The 19016-nt window shown below is 40.9% G+C and overlaps 1 protein-coding gene across 2 annotated transcripts in view; it reads right to left on the bottom strand.

Annotated features, from left to right (window-relative positions):
- Positions 1 to 19016, bottom strand: part of LOC127649480 (uncharacterized) — a 44884-nt gene that overhangs the window by 2959 nt on the left and 22909 nt on the right. Inside the window, exons 2-4 of one of the 2 annotated variants that reach the window (XM_052134586.1) lie at positions 12659 to 12776; positions 11823 to 11972; positions 9373 to 10127 (exon numbers count right to left, since the gene is read on the bottom strand). In XM_052134586.1, coding sequence (XP_051990546.1) covers positions 10015 to 10127; positions 11823 to 11972; positions 12659 to 12776 — 381 coding nt within the window. In that variant the 3' untranslated portion in view covers positions 9373 to 10014. Of the gene's footprint in view, positions 1 to 9372; positions 10128 to 11822; positions 11973 to 12658; positions 12777 to 19016 lie in introns of those variants that run through there. The other variant, XM_052134584.1, reaches the window with a different exon arrangement.

Below are 19016 nucleotides of genomic sequence, written 5' to 3'. Positions count from 1 at the left end.
GAAGCATGGTGGTGGTAGCATCATGTTGTGGGGGTGTTTTTCAGCAGCAGGGACTGGTCAGGATTGAAGAAAAGCTGAACACCACAAAATACAGAGATATCCTTACTCAAAACCTGGTCCAGAGTGCTCAGGACCTCAGACTGGGCTAAAGGTTCACCTTCCAATAGGAAAATGACCCTAAGCTCACAGCCAAGACAGCACAAGATTGGCTTAAGGACAACTCTGTGAATGTCCTTGAGTGGCCCAGCCAGAGCCCAAACTTGAACCCAATCTAACATCTCTGGAGAGATCTGAAAATGGCTTTCCACCGACGGTCCCCATCCAACCTGACAGAGCTTGAGAGGATCTGCAGAGAGGAATGGCAGAAAATCCCCAACTGTAGGTGTGCAAAGATTGTCACATCATACACAAAAAGACATGAAGCTGCCAAAGGTGCTTCAGCTTAGGACTGAGTTAAGGGTCTGAATACTTACATCAATGTGATATTTCAGTTTTTTATTTTTAATAAATGTACAAAGTTACCTGAAATCTGGGTTGTGTTTTGTCATTATGGGGTATGAAGAGCAGATTGATGTGAGAAAAAAAAATATTTAAAGTATTTTAGCATAAGACTGCAACATAACAAAATGTGAAAAAATGAAGGGGTCTGAATACTTTCTGAATGCACTGTACATGCTGGTTGGAAGCTCAACAGATAATACTGTAGAAACTTTGATATGGTTAGCACAGCATTTACTATCAATTTCATGTGTTATATCAACCTGTCCTCATTGTTAGCTCAAGCTCCACTCTTCACCATTACGGAAATCCCCAAAATTCCAACATAACAGAAACTCTTCTTAATCTCAACATAGCATTAAACACTAACAAGTATCCCCCTTTATATTCAACTTGGACAAAAACACATAAACTCTCCCTATCAAGTCCCATGCAAGGCATGCTGGGAAATGGAAATCCCCTACCTAGCTTTATCAATGCCACAGCAACACTACACAACGTGTTCATGTTGTCCCAACTCAAATGAATCAAGTAAACTTCCATTTACTAGTGGACAAATTCTAGTTTCTGTCTAAAACCAAACCCCACATCCCCTCTCCTGACACAAATTCGCCAATCTATTGAGCACACTGGAGAAAGACTGATAGAGACGCTTTAAAAGGACTCAGAATAGAACAGACAGCATTATGATATCAGTTAATTGGTTTCATATTGATCAGTTGACTGAGTGCAGCCCTGTACGACACACATATTGTCTGACTACACATCGCCATAATCTGAAACAACACAAGCAATAAAACATCATAACAAAAGGATAATTTTACATTCTCTCAGTTTATAGTATTAAAAAAACATTTCTCAGAGATTTACCACACAAAACCTAATTCTTTGCCATTTAAAATACAAATCTTGTATGTTTAGATATCTTCATCTTACAATACATATATTTACTGATGTGAATTCTTTAAGCAGTAAAGTTTCAGTGAGAGTATTTTGAGGCAAAGCTTTCAATAAAGCTTTTTCTCTCATTGAATACAAGCAAATGTGTATTTACAGAGATAGACTGTCCAAGAGAATGGACAGTGTTGAGATTGTTTGAATCGTTGTGTGACTGCCCTGAATTCCATTAAACGTTTTTATAGGAAAATGTTCCAACGGTAATATTTATCCTCCCTCACGTTGATCCGATGCACCCAATCTCAGTGCATTCCTCCTCTGGGGGCCAATCTTACCAGATGATTAATAATGTGACATGTACACTCTCATGCTGCTTATAAAAGAATAATATTTTTTAATGTTTAACAAGGCATTTATAATTGGACTAGAGATGATAATATCCTCATGTTTTCAATGAAAGTGAATCCCAAAATATGAGATTTTGGGATTCACTGTTTTAAGTTCCAAAGTGATCTCATTAGTATTTGTAAATATTCATATGTACAGTGTGTTTCTCATATTGTTTATGTTTGGATTGACACTGATATGTACAAAATTTACATACTGACAAAATATCACACAGAGAACTATAGAGATGTACAAATGTTCCTAATCCTTTGATGTCTGTAGAAAATGGAATTCATGGGTTTTTATAGATTAATTTAGTTTTATTTGAAATTAGAACAATTTATGTTTAAAGCCATCAGCTATTTAACACCATTAAGCATTTACCTTTGAAATTATAACCTGTTCTGTGTGATTTCATCAACATTAAATTGACGGATCCTTGATGAGTATTACATTTAGCCATAAAATTGTACCTTCAACAAGTCTCAATTAGTCTCATCTGGAGTTCATTTATAAATAAATATACCATTAACAAGGTCTTTCTCAGACAAAGTACCTCCATTATTCACTTATAAATGAGAGTCCCACCATTGAACCCACTCACTTGAGGTGGAACTGTATCCTCATCCAACGTTTCAGTGATTCCAGTTCATCTGAGGATTCATAAAGATTTGTAGTTCTCCAAAATTGTACATACTGCATTTGCATAAATGGAAGCGCAACGTAGTTCTAGCGGGAAGACTAGCAGCTGTACATCATCACATCATTAGCTGGGTAACTCCTAGCCAATAGCATGTAAGCCATTGCTTTATAAGTCTGTTCTCAATCTATCACATTGCTGTTTCAGTACTGCGAGCGGGGAGGGGCTCACTGGGGACCGCCTGGAGCTGGAGAACCGCTGCCAGGGGCGAGGGAGACCCCTTCTGTTCCCCGAAAACGCGGCGGTGCGTTCCGTCCGTCAGGGGCTGGAGGACTGCCTCTGATCCGCCCGGAGAGGCGCGTCTGTCATCCGATAGAGGGTGGAGGAGTGGCCGAGAAAAAAGCTGTGGCATATCGGAGAACTGGCAAGTTTTTTTTTTAATTTTTTTTTTCATCTCTGTCTCCTCTCTCTCTGTTTTTGGGGGGGTACTACACTGTTACAGGAAGTACCCCCCCCCCCATTTTAATTATTTCTGTTTCCCTCCCCTTGTCCCCTCCCTCGGCCAGGTAGATGTGGATGACCTGCCGGCAGACTAGACGTAAAGCTTGGACAGCCCCCAGGGAAAGGGGGGGGGGGATGTAAGTCAGGCCGGGGGCTCCCCAACCTGAGAGAACGTGGGAGGAATGTGGCAGGGTGGAGGGCGGGGCCGGGTTGTGATCCTAAACACCCGGTCCCGTATTAGGCTAATTATGCCTCCATGATTAAAGGGTTAAAGGTCGACTGCAGAGGATCGTGCGGGAGAGAGAGATCGTTAACGGACATGTCCGTCATGTGTGTGTTTATGTTGTCTTTTAAGTTTATCATTAAAACTATTATTTACATCGTCAAGCCGGTTCTCGCCTCTTCTCGGAGCTTCTAGAAGCAGTAATAAGAGCAGACATGAGACGTTTGTGTTTGTTGTCTTCGTGATTCTTCTGATAATCATTCGAAATGTGGTATTATGGCAACAACATAAACTATACAGTCACATTCCTGCAAATGAGAGCTTTCATTTGATTGTGAACATGATTGTTGGTGCCAGATGGCCTGGATTGAGTATTTCTGTAACTGCTGATCTTCTGGGAATTTGACTCACAACAGTCTCTAGTGTAAAGGGAATGGTGCAAAAAACAAAACACAACCAGTGAGAGGCAGTTCTGTGGGCGAAAACACCTTGTTGATGAGATTGGTCAGCAGAGAATGGCCAGACTGGTTTGAGCTGACAGAAAGGCTATGGTAACTCCGATAACTGTTCTGTACAATTGTAGTGAGCAGAATAGCATCTCAGAATGCACAACATATCAAACCTTGAGGTGGATGGGCAACAACAATAGAAGACCACTTTGGGTTCAACTACTGTCAGCCAAGAACAGAAAACTGTGTCTGAAGTGGGCCTTCCATTTGTGTAGCTCAACAGAAATCCAGATTTGTCTGACCAGGCGATGTTTTTCCAATCATCTACTGTCCAGTTTTGGTGAGCCTGTGCCCACAGCAGCCTCAGTTTCCTGTTCTGAGCTGACAGTTGTGGTATCCGGAGGGGTCTTCTGCTGCTGCAGCCCATCCGCCTCAGTGTTTGCTGTGTACATTCAGAAATGCATTTCTGTATAGCACTGTTGTAATGCTTGTTTATTTGGGTTACTGTCACCTTCCTGTCAGCTTGGACCAGTCTGGTCATTCTCCTCTGTCCTCCGTCATTAACAAGTCATTTTCGCCCAAAGAACTTTAGCTTGCTGGAAGTTTTTTGTTTTTCGCACCATTGTCTATACACTCTAGAGACTGTTGCATGTGAAAATCCCAGGAGATCAGCAGTTCCACAAATACTCAAACCAGCCCATCTGACACCAACAATCATGCCAAGGTCTAAATCACTGAGATAAAAAAAACGTATTTTATTCTTTTAATTGCTAGTCCCTGTTAAGACAAGTAACTTCATACAATGTCATTTATATTCCCCAATCATCTCTGGCTCAGTATGGCACACTTTTGCCTGCATGATTCTACTTTGTACCATCAGCACTCTATAAACTTTCTGTACACACAATTTGCACCAAAAGAACAAGAAAACAGTTGTAATAGCTCTGTGCCAGACTTCAACCACCCAGAGGATAACAGGGGTTTTTCTTCCCTCGTAAAGAGCTCTCTTGAGTCGTTCAGCTGCAGTGTGTACATGTGGATGATGTTGTCTTCACAAGCTTTAAACCACTGCAATCATATAACAGCTCATCAATGTGTCAGCTGTTTCTCCGACACAGCAATGACAACACAACACATCTTCTCAATAATGGCTATAAATATTGAGTAATGAAATATTGATATTATTACAGCTGTTATGTTCAATGATAGATTGCCATAAGAAAACACAGGCAGGGGTTTAAAGCTTCAGAATTTTGGACAGTACGATAAAGGGTTTCATATTAAAAATAAACAATACTTTATCGTAAAACAAACCGTTTTAATAAGTGATAGTAATATAATCGTTGCGGTCATGAATTCTCGTACCTTGCAGCTTAAAAAATGGGGCCACAAAAAAAGCATTAGCATTGATTATCCACTAAAAAGTGTGGGGGTCAAATACGTAATGGTTACCATGGTTATCATAGTTGCTACGACACACTCTATACTCATTACCATGACCATAAAATATTTCTATTGATAGCATTTTGCACATCCTGAAATTAATTTCACTGGTTCCCTATCATCATGGAAGCCAGATTACTGTCAGATCTCCCCTAACCTGTGTGGGGGTGACAGCCACAAGGTTAATGATTTGACCTGGCAGCTGAAATGTCAGAGATTGAATATCAAGGTTACTGGGAGGAATATGTGTGAGACACATTTAGAGAACCACTGAGTTATGGGGCTGAAACTGCCCACACGTTGAGTAATTCATTACTGAAAAACAAGGGAAATTAAACAGAGGCAGAACATTTTCGCTTCATTAAGGAAAAGCTTCGATATCATCTCGGTTACTGTCATAAACTCGAACGTTGTGTCGATGTAGTGACACTAGGGGTCTCTCGAGAGAGCCTCGGTTACCTCAAAATCTGTTCGCCAATTCTCATTGGCCTTTTCTCAAAGATAAGAGGTAACAGAGGCTCTCAAGAGAGACCCCTAGTGTCACTACATAGACACAACGTCGAGTGAGTGACAGAAGATCGACTGTTAATAAAACTACAGATAGTGTAGTTCCAACTGCTCACTTAGAGGTTTTCAAACTGGCAGAGGTATATGCAGTTTTGTGCTCTATGACAGCTCCAACACTATCAAAAATGACCATCAATAAGGGTGTGAAGTGCCTGGGTCTTTGTGCCTACATTTATTTACTTTTTCTAGTCAACATGAAATCAAAGTGGACCCTAATTACTTTCTTAATGCATATTCCTTGTCCTAATGGTTCACATACACTAAAATAAATCACATTATTTGTGATCTACACAACAAAACTCTATTCCTGATCTAAACTTGTTTTCTTTGCTCTGTAAAATGTGCACTCTACTAAATTAAATGATTTAGAGTGAATGTAAATCAGTGAAGTATGCACAACAACAGCAGAATATTTTTTGCTGCTTGTTAAATTTCCTTAATTAAAATTAGCAAATGCAACAATTATTTCGCAATATAATTTAATTGCGTTCAATATACTTAATTTTTAAATGGAAGTTTACTTAAAGTATTTTTTTCCTCATTAAATGTTTAATTCCTAAAGAATTTTGAAATATATATACAAAATCATGACCACTCACTTTAAAATGAAGACTCATATCAGTATCCTTATAAAGGCTGTTTTACTCTACATGGAGAGGGTCCACACATGGGGGCTGCCATGTTAGAATCACATGACCAGCGGAATACTACTTGCTTAATCTCAGTAACCGCCCTGTTATTTGACACTTTCACTCACTGATTATTTGTGTTGGGACAACTTTGTTGAGAAAAAAGATACTGGGCAGGGGGTTATAGTTTTATTAGTTATAGTTCCAGCATGCTTCGCATGGGACTTCATGGGGAGAGTAAAAATTAAGAACTAATTCTGTTACACTGGGTTACTGAAACAACTGTGAGCGCATAGTAACTCTCGAGAGTGAGCCAGAATGAGCCAGTCATCAAGGTAATTGAGGTCGGATCTGGGTAGTAAAATGTGCCCTCCACGACCTCGTCAGCTCGTCATGCACTTCTGGGAAGAAAGGAAGAACATTTTTTACAATTACGTAACTCAAAGACGTCAGATCGTAGTATCGTTCATATTGGGGGGGTGGAGGAACCGATCGACTAGCCGTGAGGGGGGACGGAGGTTTCCAGTCCAGCCTCGTGCTCACGGCAGCTCAGGAAATCATAGCGGACATCCGCGCATACGCCTCAGACTGGGCGAGCAGGCACGAAGGTGGCAGCCCAGACGAGTCATCATCATCAGACGCCGCTGTGACACTCTCTGACGCAGCAGCGATGTTGGCATCCAATTCCAGAGGCTCAAGGGAGAATGCCGGCTGGCCGCGAGGTGAGCTGCACTCATCCCGAGCTCGGACGAAAGCAAGCGAGCATACCAGGGGACAGGTGGTTTGTGGGGATTTACACCGCGAAACTGAGCCCGTCCTCATCCCCAAATCGCCTTTATCGCCAGCCGGGTCGTACAGTCGTAGGACCGATGAGGGGGGTGGTTGAAGTGGCTTTCTCTTGTCAGGAAAGAAAGAGCATTTTGTAATGTGTTCACCCCTGTTGCCGATTCCTCGTGTAATTTGAAAACGCCACGACTTCCATGGCAAGACAGACAGTTGTGTAATACGAACGATACCATGAGCTGACGTCTTTGAGTTACGTAATTGTATTGGAAACGTACCCTAGTACAGTTCCTTTCACTCAGTACAGGTTTAATGAAAATGGTATTGTGAGTCCTAAAAATTGTAATAGAATGAGTTTGCCATTCTCATTAATAACCGAACGGTGTGTGAGCGTACCATATTTAACCCTCTAAAACAGGACTGTATTCTTCTGTTCTGTGAACATATTGTGAACAATTCATAAGTGCATGTTATTTGGATGGAAATGTCTTCTCTTCTGGCTCCATCTGGTATGTAACGACCACTTTTCGATTCGCAATGGATCAAATCAAGTCCCTACACTTTTTGTCGAATATTCTGTTAAACTCAGAAACATTTCACATTAAGTACATTTTGTCAACTGTTTCATGTCAACCAAGGACTTTAGACTCAAGTACAATTTCAAGGGAAAAAAACATTTTGTTTATTCATTACAATTTTATTTGGATCATGAAAGTTAAACTAGATATTTTGCAGATCACAATTTTTTTTTCTCCATCTTACTGGGCTAAAAAGCAAATCAAATTGAACTTCAGCTCTCTTTAAAACAGCCAATGAAATCCATTTCAACATGTCTTTGAAGTATAGCAGTACGCTTCAGTTATAATCGTACAATCTCGCTGAAGTGCTGAACAAACGTGAATCTAAAGCAAAGAAAAAACATGTTTTTTGTTCGTTTTTTAATAAAGCATTTATTTTTATAATTGGAAACAAGTATCACTGGGCTTAAAAAATACTACTACAAGAAGAAAAGAGAAAAGCAATCACCAGGAGTGCTATTTTAATCAAGGTTTAATCATACAAAGAACAAATCATTGTGCTTAATAAGCAATACGATCATAAATCACACAATCCGACCACTCCTCTCTGTCTGATATTAAAATGGTTGACCAAATTAATTCTGATGCAGCTGCAGTGGAAATCCGCTAGCATTATTTGCATAGCTGACTGTAAAAAATGCACGTGCCCACAGAATGAAGCCACAAGTGCATAATGTGCTCCATCTAGGAACACATGGATCCCAGGATGCCAACAGTGCCTGTCGAGGGGCACTTCCTGTGCTAAATGGTCTCGTTGGAATCTGGGAGAATCTCATTAGAATGTCTTTAGCTCTAATGATTAATATAATTAACTCAGGGCTTGTTTAGCTAAGCTCGAGCCTCAGTGGGTTTGTTTGTTTGAAACGCACCATGTTATCTTAGGCATAGTGCGTGCATGCAATTTTTTACGCCTCATTCACGTGTGCAAATAAACATCAACGAGTTCCGTATGTTGTTCTACGTCATGCTGAAAATTACTTTTTGCAGCCATCTATTTACAGTGTGTTAAACAATGCTTTATCAACCATGATCCTCTTGGAATAATGAGACTATAAATAGTCCTCTCCTTGACAGCTGACCAATGTTGCAATAGTGCAACAGTGGATCAAAAAGACTCACTTGGAGTGGACGAGGGAAGGTTTGACCTCATGAGCCATTTTCCTGTTCCATGTAGCCTATACTTGTATATGGTGTTAAAGACCTCAGTGAAATACAAATTGGACTTTTGTGGCTTTTAGTCCACTTCTATTAACTTTGAGGTCATTGATATTCTAGTGCACTCCTAAAAGTTAACTAAAAGAATCATTGCAGAAACACGCATTAAGCACGTCACAGCAATGAGATATTTAAATGCAACTGCAGAAGATAAAGAGTGAATAACAATTACAATTCTGGCCTGTTCCTCACACAAAGCTATCTAATGGGTTCAGAAGACTTGGAATATAGTGCTTGAATCATACAGTATGAACTACTTGATTATACTTACTTCCATCTTGATACTTGATGATACGTTTAGGGGCCCAGGTCACTCTATGTTTTCATATGGAAAATAGCTGTATGAACATTCTGTTGTGTCCTGTGTGTTGGATGGGGGGCTCTTGATGGGCAAAAAGTTAATAGTGTTGTTCATGCTGGGAGATGAGACATGAGGAACTGAGTAAATGATGACAGAAATGTCATGTTTGGGTGAAATATTTCTTTAGGTGAGATTATCAGGAAGCATTGATATACATACAAAAGCCCTATTCCCAATGTTAGTTAAAGGTTAGGTATTTATTCATGTTTGAAACAGGCTTAGGAAGACACACAGAATCATCTTAGAAAGTAAAAGTTTCACAAACAGAGAAAGAGAAGAAAAAGAAAAAGTGCAGCTTTGTGCTTTTTATTCATTTCGACCTTGCTATTTTCTAAGATGTGTCCTTTTGGACAGATTCACTAACATACACATGAACACCTACTGACAGAAGATTAACCAGAAGCACAACGACGGTCTCAAAAACACTGTGGGCAGCACATTTCACCAGCTTTATCATAAATAGTCTTGAAAGTCTTTAAGTATCTACTCTAAGGCATGAGTTCACAACTGGTGGATCATAGGATCATAGGTCTGTTTTAATAGTGTTACAGACAGCAGGAAAAAAACAATGCTTAATGCACTTAATAAAATAGAACGAATCATATAAGTAGTTAGGATAGCAAAATAAATAGAATTTTAAACTATAGACTAACAGACTATTCAAATCAAATATGACACAGGTGCATTAAATGCATAGTTCTGCTATTCAGCTATACTTCTGTATGATAAAAATGTTGGTATTGTGTTGTAAACATGCACTGTTTTATGACACCAGGAGTGCAGGCTCAGGATGGACAGGCAGAAAAGCAGAGGAAGTACAGGTGAGCGCTAGAGTGCGTCAATCTAAGCAACCAGATTAGCTGGTTCATCTTCTTCCCTGACCAGAGGAAGTTGTCCACTCCCGTGAGCCTGAACCTGCTCAGAGACTGTCTGCAGTGCAGAAGTTTCCGCAATAGCTGAGTAAACACAAGAGATATGTGAAGAGAAAGGGAAGAATACAGTTTAGCAGAAGAAAAAGATCAATGCTTTGGGAAAAGACAGATCAGATCTGACACTGCAGTAGAAACTAAAGATTTGAGCTGAATTGTAGAAAAATATGAAAGATATAAAAGCAACCCATTTTTTTTATGTTGTATGATTTGTGTTGTTGTTGTTGTTTTGATTGTTATAAGCATGTTTGTAAGTGTACATTGCATATAGATTGTTTTATTTACAAAGACAAAAAAATTAAGAAAGAAAGAAAGAATGGTGGAAAAAGAAAAGAAGGAAGGAAGGAGACAGAAGGAAAAAGAAAGAAAGACAGAAAGAATGAAGGAAGGAATAAAAAAGAAAGAAAGAAGGAGAAAGAGAGAAAGAATAAAGAAGTAATTAAAGAAAGGAAGGAAAGAAGGCAGGAATGAAGGAAGAAAGAAATAAAGAAAGAAAGAAGGGAGAAGGATGGTAAAGGAAGAAAAGAAAGGATGGAAAGAAGCAAAAGAAAGAAAAAAGAAATAAACAAAAGAAAGAAAGACAGACAGAAGGAAAAAAGAAAGTCAGAGAGAAGGGAGGATTACAGAAGAAAGATGGATAAAAAGAAAGGAAATAAACAAAAGAAAAAAGGAAAGAAAGAATAAAAAAGAAATAGAGATAGATAGATAGATAGATAGATAGATAGATAGATAGATAGATAGATAGATAGATAGATAGATAGATAGATAGATAGATAGAAGGGAGAAAGAAAGACAGACAGAAAGATAGATGAATAGAAAGAAAGGAAAGAAACAAAATAATTAAAGAAATAAACAAAGAAAGAAAAAAGGAAAGAAAGAATAAAAAAAGAAATAGAGATAGATAGATAGATAGATAGATAGATAGATAGATAGATAGATAGATAGATAGATAGATAGATAGATAGACAGACAGAAACAAAATAATTAAAGAAACAAAGGAATGAAGGAGGAAGAAAGAAAGACAGACAGAAAGAAAAAAGAAAACAAGGAAAAAGAAAGACTGAAAGAAGACTGAACAAAGAAAATAGACACTATAGAAAGAAAGAAAGGGAGAAGGAAGGAATAAAGAAGTAAAGAAAGAAAGAAGGGAGGAAGGAATAAAGAAAGAAAGAAGACAGAAGGAAAGAAAAAAGAAAGATAGAAAGGAATGAAGGAGAAAGAAAGGAAACAAACAAACTAAAGAATAACAGAAAGAAGGCAAAAAGAAAGACAGAAAGAAGGAATAAAGAATGAGAAAAAAGAAAGAGAAGGAAGAAGAAAAGAAAGGAAGAAAATAAGTCAGTATCAGTACAGTATTTGATCTGTATTTTTTACAATGATACAATAATATGTTTTGAATGTATTGTGTAAAGAATGTTCTACAATGTTTTTTCATTAGTGTCGTTTTTTTGTTGATCAAATAAATAAATAAATACAATTATTATAAAGTGAGATAAAACAAATGTCTTAACAATAATCAATGTGGCCTCAAACTCGCAGCTCTTCCCCTTCAGCCTCCCTTCCACCAGCTGTTAGTGAGGATCTCGTAGATAAAAAAACATCTCATAGGATAAAAACATGTTACTGGTTACAGAATGTTGTTAATAAAAAGACCAAAACAAGAGACAATAACAGTGCGAGTTTCTGAGAACTGAAAGAACAAACAACGTATGTGTCCCTTACCTCCCGGCACATCTGTGAGCTCGTTGAGGGGGGGCACAGTCTCCAGTGTGTTGGCATATGTTTTCGCGGCTAGTCTTTGTGCGTGCCGAGCCTCAATCTCTTTTTTCGTCCTGGGAATTCGGCATTTGAAGATGCAGCAGAGGGTTATTACTGTGAAATGAGGCAGAGGGCTTTTAAATCTTAGAAAGAAAAATGTCCTTTACTAAAGACAGCATCATGGGAGCACCTCAAATCCCTTTGTAAATTCTGTAAATGGTATTGTGCTCTGGTGGAATTTCATTAACATTCACTTGAGGTCTTATTTTGATATCATTTAAGGTGAATCGGAATTCCAAATATGAAAAATGTTCAAAATGAATGCATAATTTGCCATCTTTATGGTGAAGTGTGTAATGTTTCATGTTCAAATACTTAGAACAGCTTAATAATCTTTGCAGAGACAAATATACTGTATTGCAAAGGAAAACACAGTACTGTAACTACACATTTTATCACAATTGACTAATGACATAATTTGTGTCCCTTTAGTCTATAATCTGTCCTTTGACAGATGGGTTTGGATCAACTTTATGATTAGATTAAGAGTGTAAAAATTGATCTACAGAATCCACATTTGATCAACTGTAACTCTCATGCCATTTTACTTAATTAATTAAAATATACTAATATATAAATGTTCTGTACAGTACAAATACCTACAAATAATAATGAGATCCACCAAATATCGGGCTTGACCTTGGAAGCAAAATGTTTTGTGAATGCCATTTCATGTTGATTTAAGATAACGTGAGATAACCATTTGTGTTGATGTAATCTAAAAACGTTTAGACACTTACTAATTGCTAAAATGAACATGGAGAAAATGCCCACAACCTGCCATAATCGTAGACCCCAAAACACCACAGTTTCTGAGGTGACTGGGTCTGGTTTTTTCGGAGGATCTGTTGGCAGGAGCTGTAGAAATAAAAGAATTGTCATAATACAGCACGCCTGCAGTCTTACATAAACACATATAAAGAAAAACAAAAACCAAACAACTAATAGAGGGAAAAAGAGAAAAAACATATATTTAAAAAGCACACACACTGACAATTACCCCTCTCTCTCTCTCTCCATTATTCCACCCAAGACCCCTCCAAGAATGCTAAATATCCACCCCATTTTCCTACAAACAAATCCAGATTCTCTAATCTTCAATAAGACCCCTCCTCTAATGCTACCACTCTCCTAGCAACACTCTTGAAACGGGGGAGCTCCAACCGACATCCAACCACACAAAATCACCTGTCTGTCGACCATAATTCAGGTAAGGTTAGGACCCAATCCGCCACATGTTTATTCTCCACATTGATTTCTGCCCCATCTCCCAAAATAATGAGTCTGTGGCAAAACAAAACTCGAGTGCCCAAGACGTCACATACAAAATTCTGAACTCTTAACCAGAATTCTTGGATCTTAATGCACCCACAAAAAATATGGGTTGTATCTCCATCCTCTGATTGCATCTCCTGCAGGTAGGTGTGTCTTTAAGACCAAGCCTATACAGTCTAGATGGGGTCCAATAGAATCTATGTAAATCTTGAACTGCATAAGGTGAACCCTTGCATCTCTAGATAAAGACTTGACATTTTTTAGAATCCTAGCCCACACTACCTCCTCCAATACCAAGATTAAATATTTCTCCCATAATCTCTTCAGAGAAGTTGAAGCTCTGTCCCCAAGAGTCTGAATTAACAGGGAGTAATACACTGATGCCTCGTGACCTTTTCCAAAAGCAATAATCACCTCTCCCAAAGCATCTGCCACTTTAGGGGGGTGTGAGCTACTCCCAAAAACAGTACAAAGCATGTGGCTTAGCTGTAAATACCTATAAAACTGAGATCTGGGAATCCCAAATGATGACCCAAATTCTCAAAGGTTCTGAACACTCAACTCTTACACAGGTTGCCTTCGCTATGCTATCAAATTGCTTGAAATAAGAGAGGGGGACATCTATAGGGACTGAATGTAGCAGGTAGTTGAATTTTGGAATACAGTTCATATTAATAACAATAACCTTCCCAATCATAGATAAATGTAATGAAGCCCACCTGTCCACATTGCTCGAAAACCTTTTTATTAAAGGGTAAATATTTACTAAATCAGACAAATTTGCTGGGAATAAAATACCCAAATACTTAATGCCCTGTTTGGGCCACTGGAAGGAACCTGGCTGGAAGGCCATAACTGGATAATACACTGTCAGAGTAAAAGCTTCGGATTTAGACCAATTGACGTTGTGTCCTGAGAACTTAGAAAAGGAATTAATAATTCTGTGAAAGGCATAGATCTAGTAGGGTCAGAGACCAATAATAAAATATAATCTGCGTAAAGCAAAAGCTTATGTGCCATAAATCCTGCCACAACAATTGGAAAACCATCCTCATTTCTTATCGCTGATAATGGTTCCAGGGCAAGACAGAACAATAATGGGGAAAGAGGGAAACCCTGCCGAGTGCTCCTATTCAGAGTAAAATATTCTGAAATGAATCCATTCATTTGAACTGCAGCTATAGGGTGTCTATAAAGTAACTTAATCCAACCAATAATTTTGGAACTCATACGTTTCCAAAATCTTAAAAGATAATCCCATTCTACCATATCAAATTCCTTTTCGGCATCAAGTGAGATGGCAGCGACCAGAGACTGCTAATTTGCTACTGACCACATGATATTGATGAAACACCTAATGTTATCAGAAGAGCTACAGCCCAGAATAACCCCCCCCCCCCCCGATCTATAAGTATAAGAGATGTCATAACTTTACTTAATCGGTTTGCCAAAGTTTTTGACCACATTTTTACATCTAGCTGGATCATTGAAATTGGATGGTAACTTTCACACTCACTTGGATCTTAATCCTTTTTAAGAATCAGACTGATCCAAGCTTGTGTCAAGCTTTCCATACTTTAATGATTCCGAATAAACTTCTAGCAAAAGTGGAGTCAGTTCTGTAGCATAAGATCTGGTCCCAGAGATTTGCCTGTAGGCAGGGCGTTAATTACCTTGTCAAGCTCCTCCAAGGTTATCTCAGAATCAAGATAATTTTTTTGGTCAGTCGTCAATTTAGGGAGTTTTTCATCTGTAGACGAAGATGTGGAACTATAAAGAACAAGATATAACTCTTTAAAAGCATCATTAATATCAATGACCGAGGTAAATATTTTACCACCAGCAGATTTCACTGAGGGAATGGTCGAAAAAGACTCTGTTTTATATATCTAGCCAAAAGTTTTCCTGCATTGTTTTGACTCGAAGTATGACTGTCTTGCCCTGAATAAACAAAACGTCTAGGTTACTGTTGCAACCTCCATTCCCTGATGGAGGGAATGAGACGTTGTGTGGAATGAAGCAACACTAGCGACACTAGGGGGACTTCTTTGAAGGCCTCGGTTACCTTTGAACTTGAGATAAGGCCAATGAGAAATTGGCAGACAGAATTTGCATGTCCCTCCCCCGGGTATAAAAGGAGGGAATCATACATCTGTCCATTCAGGTTTTGCACTGAGGAGCAAAGTATAAGGTTCAGCAATAGCAGTGGTTCGGTTCAACATCCTGGCCAGGGGGACACAAAGTCTCGTTCCCTCCATCAGGGAACGGAGGTTACAACAGTAACTTAGACATTCCCCGTCTGTCGCTCACTTGTCGAATGAAGCAACACTAGGGGTCCCTATTCAATCACGCCACGCACTGAACCGTGTACATGCGCTGCTGATGCAGGTGAGGGCAGGCAGTTGCATGCCAAAGCAACAGGCTGTGTCAGACTGCACGTACCCTTCCCCAACACCCCATAAAATCATCATAAACTTATTAGGTTCCCGGCACCCCGAAGGGGAAAAAGCGATGTGCCAAGCATGGGAGCAGGCCGCGCTAGCCGCGCTGTTTCTCTCTCTATGTTTCTCACATAGAGTTAAAGCGGCTAGGGCTATCACACACATCAGGGAAGTCATTCTTTTCCAACTCCTGTTCTTTCAGGGGGAAAAGACCCTGCGGAGACCACCACCTGCCCTTTCAGGCCACATGTGGGAATGGTGCGGTGGTAGATCCTACCTGCTACGAGGGAGGAGTTGCTATAAACACGGCGACCAGGGGGAGGAGAGGTCTCAGAGCTCGACTGATTCTAGCGGCTCGAAGGGGGGTCCCTGAAGGCCTGAAAGGACCATGGAGAGATCCCATGAGGGGAACAGACATGGCCTGGGAGGGTTCAACCTCCAGGCACCTCTAAGGAACATGATCATCAGATCGTGCTTCCCTAGGGCCTTACCATCTACTGCGTCGTGGTTAGCTGATATGGCGGCTACATAAACCTTCAAGGAGGAGGGGGACAGCCTCTCCTCCAGCCTCTCCGGCACAAATGAGAGCATTGACCCAATTGCGCATCTCTGCAGGTCTTTAGATCAGGAAGAACACCAATTTGCAAACAAGCACCACTTTGGGACGTAAAAATGCCTGGTAGAGGGAGCTCTGGCTTGGTTGATCGTGTCTACGATGATGTGTCTGGGCAGAGAACACACTGAGGCAGCATTTGTGAATGGTTCATGTTCTCATTGTGAGAGCATGACCATGGCAACGTTGCGATCGTGGCATTCCTTCTTCTGGGGGAAAGCCTTCTACCCACGGGTATAAGGCCGGCGTGGCTGGCGCTGGAGGCGGTTTCGACAGTTACCGGCACGGTTTTGCCAGGAAAATCCCCGCGAACCACCTCGGAGATCGCAACCCTTCTGTGCAAGGACGCGATAGAGCCTGTCCCTCCAGCCAAGATGGAGAAGGGTTTCTACAGCCCTTACTTCATCGTACCCAAGAAAGGCGGTGGTGCTGACTTCCGTTCAAGATGCTGATGCAGAAACAGATTTTGACGTGCGTCCGGCATCAAGATTGGTTCGCGGTGGTAGACCTGAAGGATGTGTAGTTTCGTGTCTCAATATTACCCCCTCACAAACCCCTTCTACAGTTCACTTTCGACAGCCAGGTGTATCAGTACAAGGTCCTCCCCTTCATGAGTATGTTCAGACCGGGCACAGCGGTTCCACTGAAACTATTTCAGATTCTCCTGGGGCATCCTCAGAGACGGTTGCCCTGCTCAGGTTGATGCATTTGAGACCGCTTCAGCACTGGTTTCAGACTTCAGTCCCGAGATGGGCATGGTGCTACGGCACATACCGTGTGACCCTCACCCCTTCCTGCTGTCACTTAATCAGCCCTTGGACAGACCTCTGTTTTCTACGGACACGAGTCCACATACAGCAGGTGTCCAGATGCTGGGGCACCATGTGCAACGGGCTGGGGCACCATGTGCAACAGGCACGCAGCCACTGGCTCCTGGATGGGGCCCCGGCTGGGTTAGCACATCAACTGCCTGGAGTTGTTGGCTTTATTTCTTACCCTGTGCAGATCTGCAGTTTTCTGCGCCAAGCACATGTTGATTCGCACAGACAACAAAGCGACACTAGCGTATATAAATCGCCAGAGCGGCGTTCATTCTCGTCGCATGTCGCAACTTGCTCGTCATCTCCTCCTTTGGAGGAGGGCAACCTAAAAACCACAGCGGACGCGCTGTCACGACAGGTAATGCTCAGCGGAGTGTGGAGACTCCACTCTCAGGTGGTCCAGCTGATTTGGGCTTGGTTCGTCAGAGCACAGGTAGATCTGTTCGCCTCCCGAGATTCCACCCACTGCCCGTTCTGGTACTCTCTGATGGAAGCCCCCCTCGGCACAGACACGCTGACAAACAGCTGGCCCTGGGGGCTGCACAAATACGCATTTCCCCCAGTGAGCCTACTTGCACAAGTCCTGTGCAAGGTCAGGGAGGATGAGGAACAAGTAATTCTCGTGTCCCCTTATTGGCCTTCTCGCACTTGGTTCTCAGATCTCACACTCCTTGTGACAGCACCTCCCTGGAAAATTCCCCTGAGGAAGGACATTCTCATTTTTTCTCCTTTTCTCCTGTTCAGGTAGTGAACCCGCAAGCGCTACCCCAAGGAGGAGGCAGACTCAGCCTTAGCGTTGCTGTGTCCAGTGCGTGCTTTGTGTACCTACTTGTATCACACACAGAGCTTTAGACACTCTGAGCAGCTCTTTGTCTGCTTGGGGGACAATGGAAAGGGAATGCTGTCTCCAACAGAGGCTTTCCCACGGGATCGTGGATGCCATTTTGATGGCCTTCCAGACCCAGGCCATGCCCGCCCCCTTCCGCATCTAACACTCTATGGACAGAAAACATAGAGAGAGAAAAGGCAGCAGCTGGCATTACGTCGCTTCCCTCCCATAGGGATGTGGGGAACTATATGACTTCTCTTGAGTTGTTGGGGAAGGTTACGTGCAGTCTTGCACCTGCACCAGCAGCCCACATAACATAGTCTATTTTGGTACCACCTACACTTTCCCCACACCTGAAGGTCTTCTTCCGTTCAACAAGTCCTTCAGCTTCTTGTGATCCAAAGTTTTTTATTGAGGAACTGACATTATGGGACCTGTATTGTCCACACACTGTGTCAACATCTTCAACGAGTGACTCCAAGAAGATCCCCCAGTCTCTCACCTCCAAGACATCCTGTCTGCTTTGACCAGTTCCTCATAGTTGTGGTGGTGACAGGCTGCTTTTAAGATGACTGTCTTGTACTATATGCTGGGATGTCATGTAACCAGCTGTGATCAAATATGCCCAGTGGTAGCAAATAACAATATAATGCCATATAACAAGTCCAGAGTGCTGTTTTCTTCAGTAGTGCAAACACAAACTAATTTACATTTGTATGGGTGGACATTAATACATAAATACGTACGTGCTTGATGCATTTGAGTGATTTCTGTTGAATCTACTGACAAGAACATATATTGCCTCTGGTGTCTGCCAAAGTGAACATGAAGCTTCCAATAGCATGTGGAAACTCAGCAGCAAGCATCCAGCAATACAGCCATAGTTCAACAGTGAACTGCTTTATACTTGGGTCAAAAACTGTGCTACGGTATGTCCACACAACAACTCAGTAAGTTAATTTATTTATTATAATAAATAATTTACTTATACATGTAAAGTCTTCTCTTATAACTCTCTCTTTAAGTAATGCCTACACTCACGTGAGTTTTTTTCTGTTCCCTCATGCCCTTGGTGATTCCGTTTTTTTTTTGGGAGGAAACAGCACTCTGTCTTCATGG

The sequence above is a fragment of the Xyrauchen texanus genome, chromosome 9 (assembly GCF_025860055.1).
Source record: "Xyrauchen texanus isolate HMW12.3.18 chromosome 9, RBS_HiC_50CHRs, whole genome shotgun sequence".
NCBI lineage: Eukaryota > Metazoa > Chordata > Actinopteri > Cypriniformes > Catostomidae > Xyrauchen > Xyrauchen texanus.
This window is presented reverse-complemented; position numbering and strand designations above follow the sequence as displayed.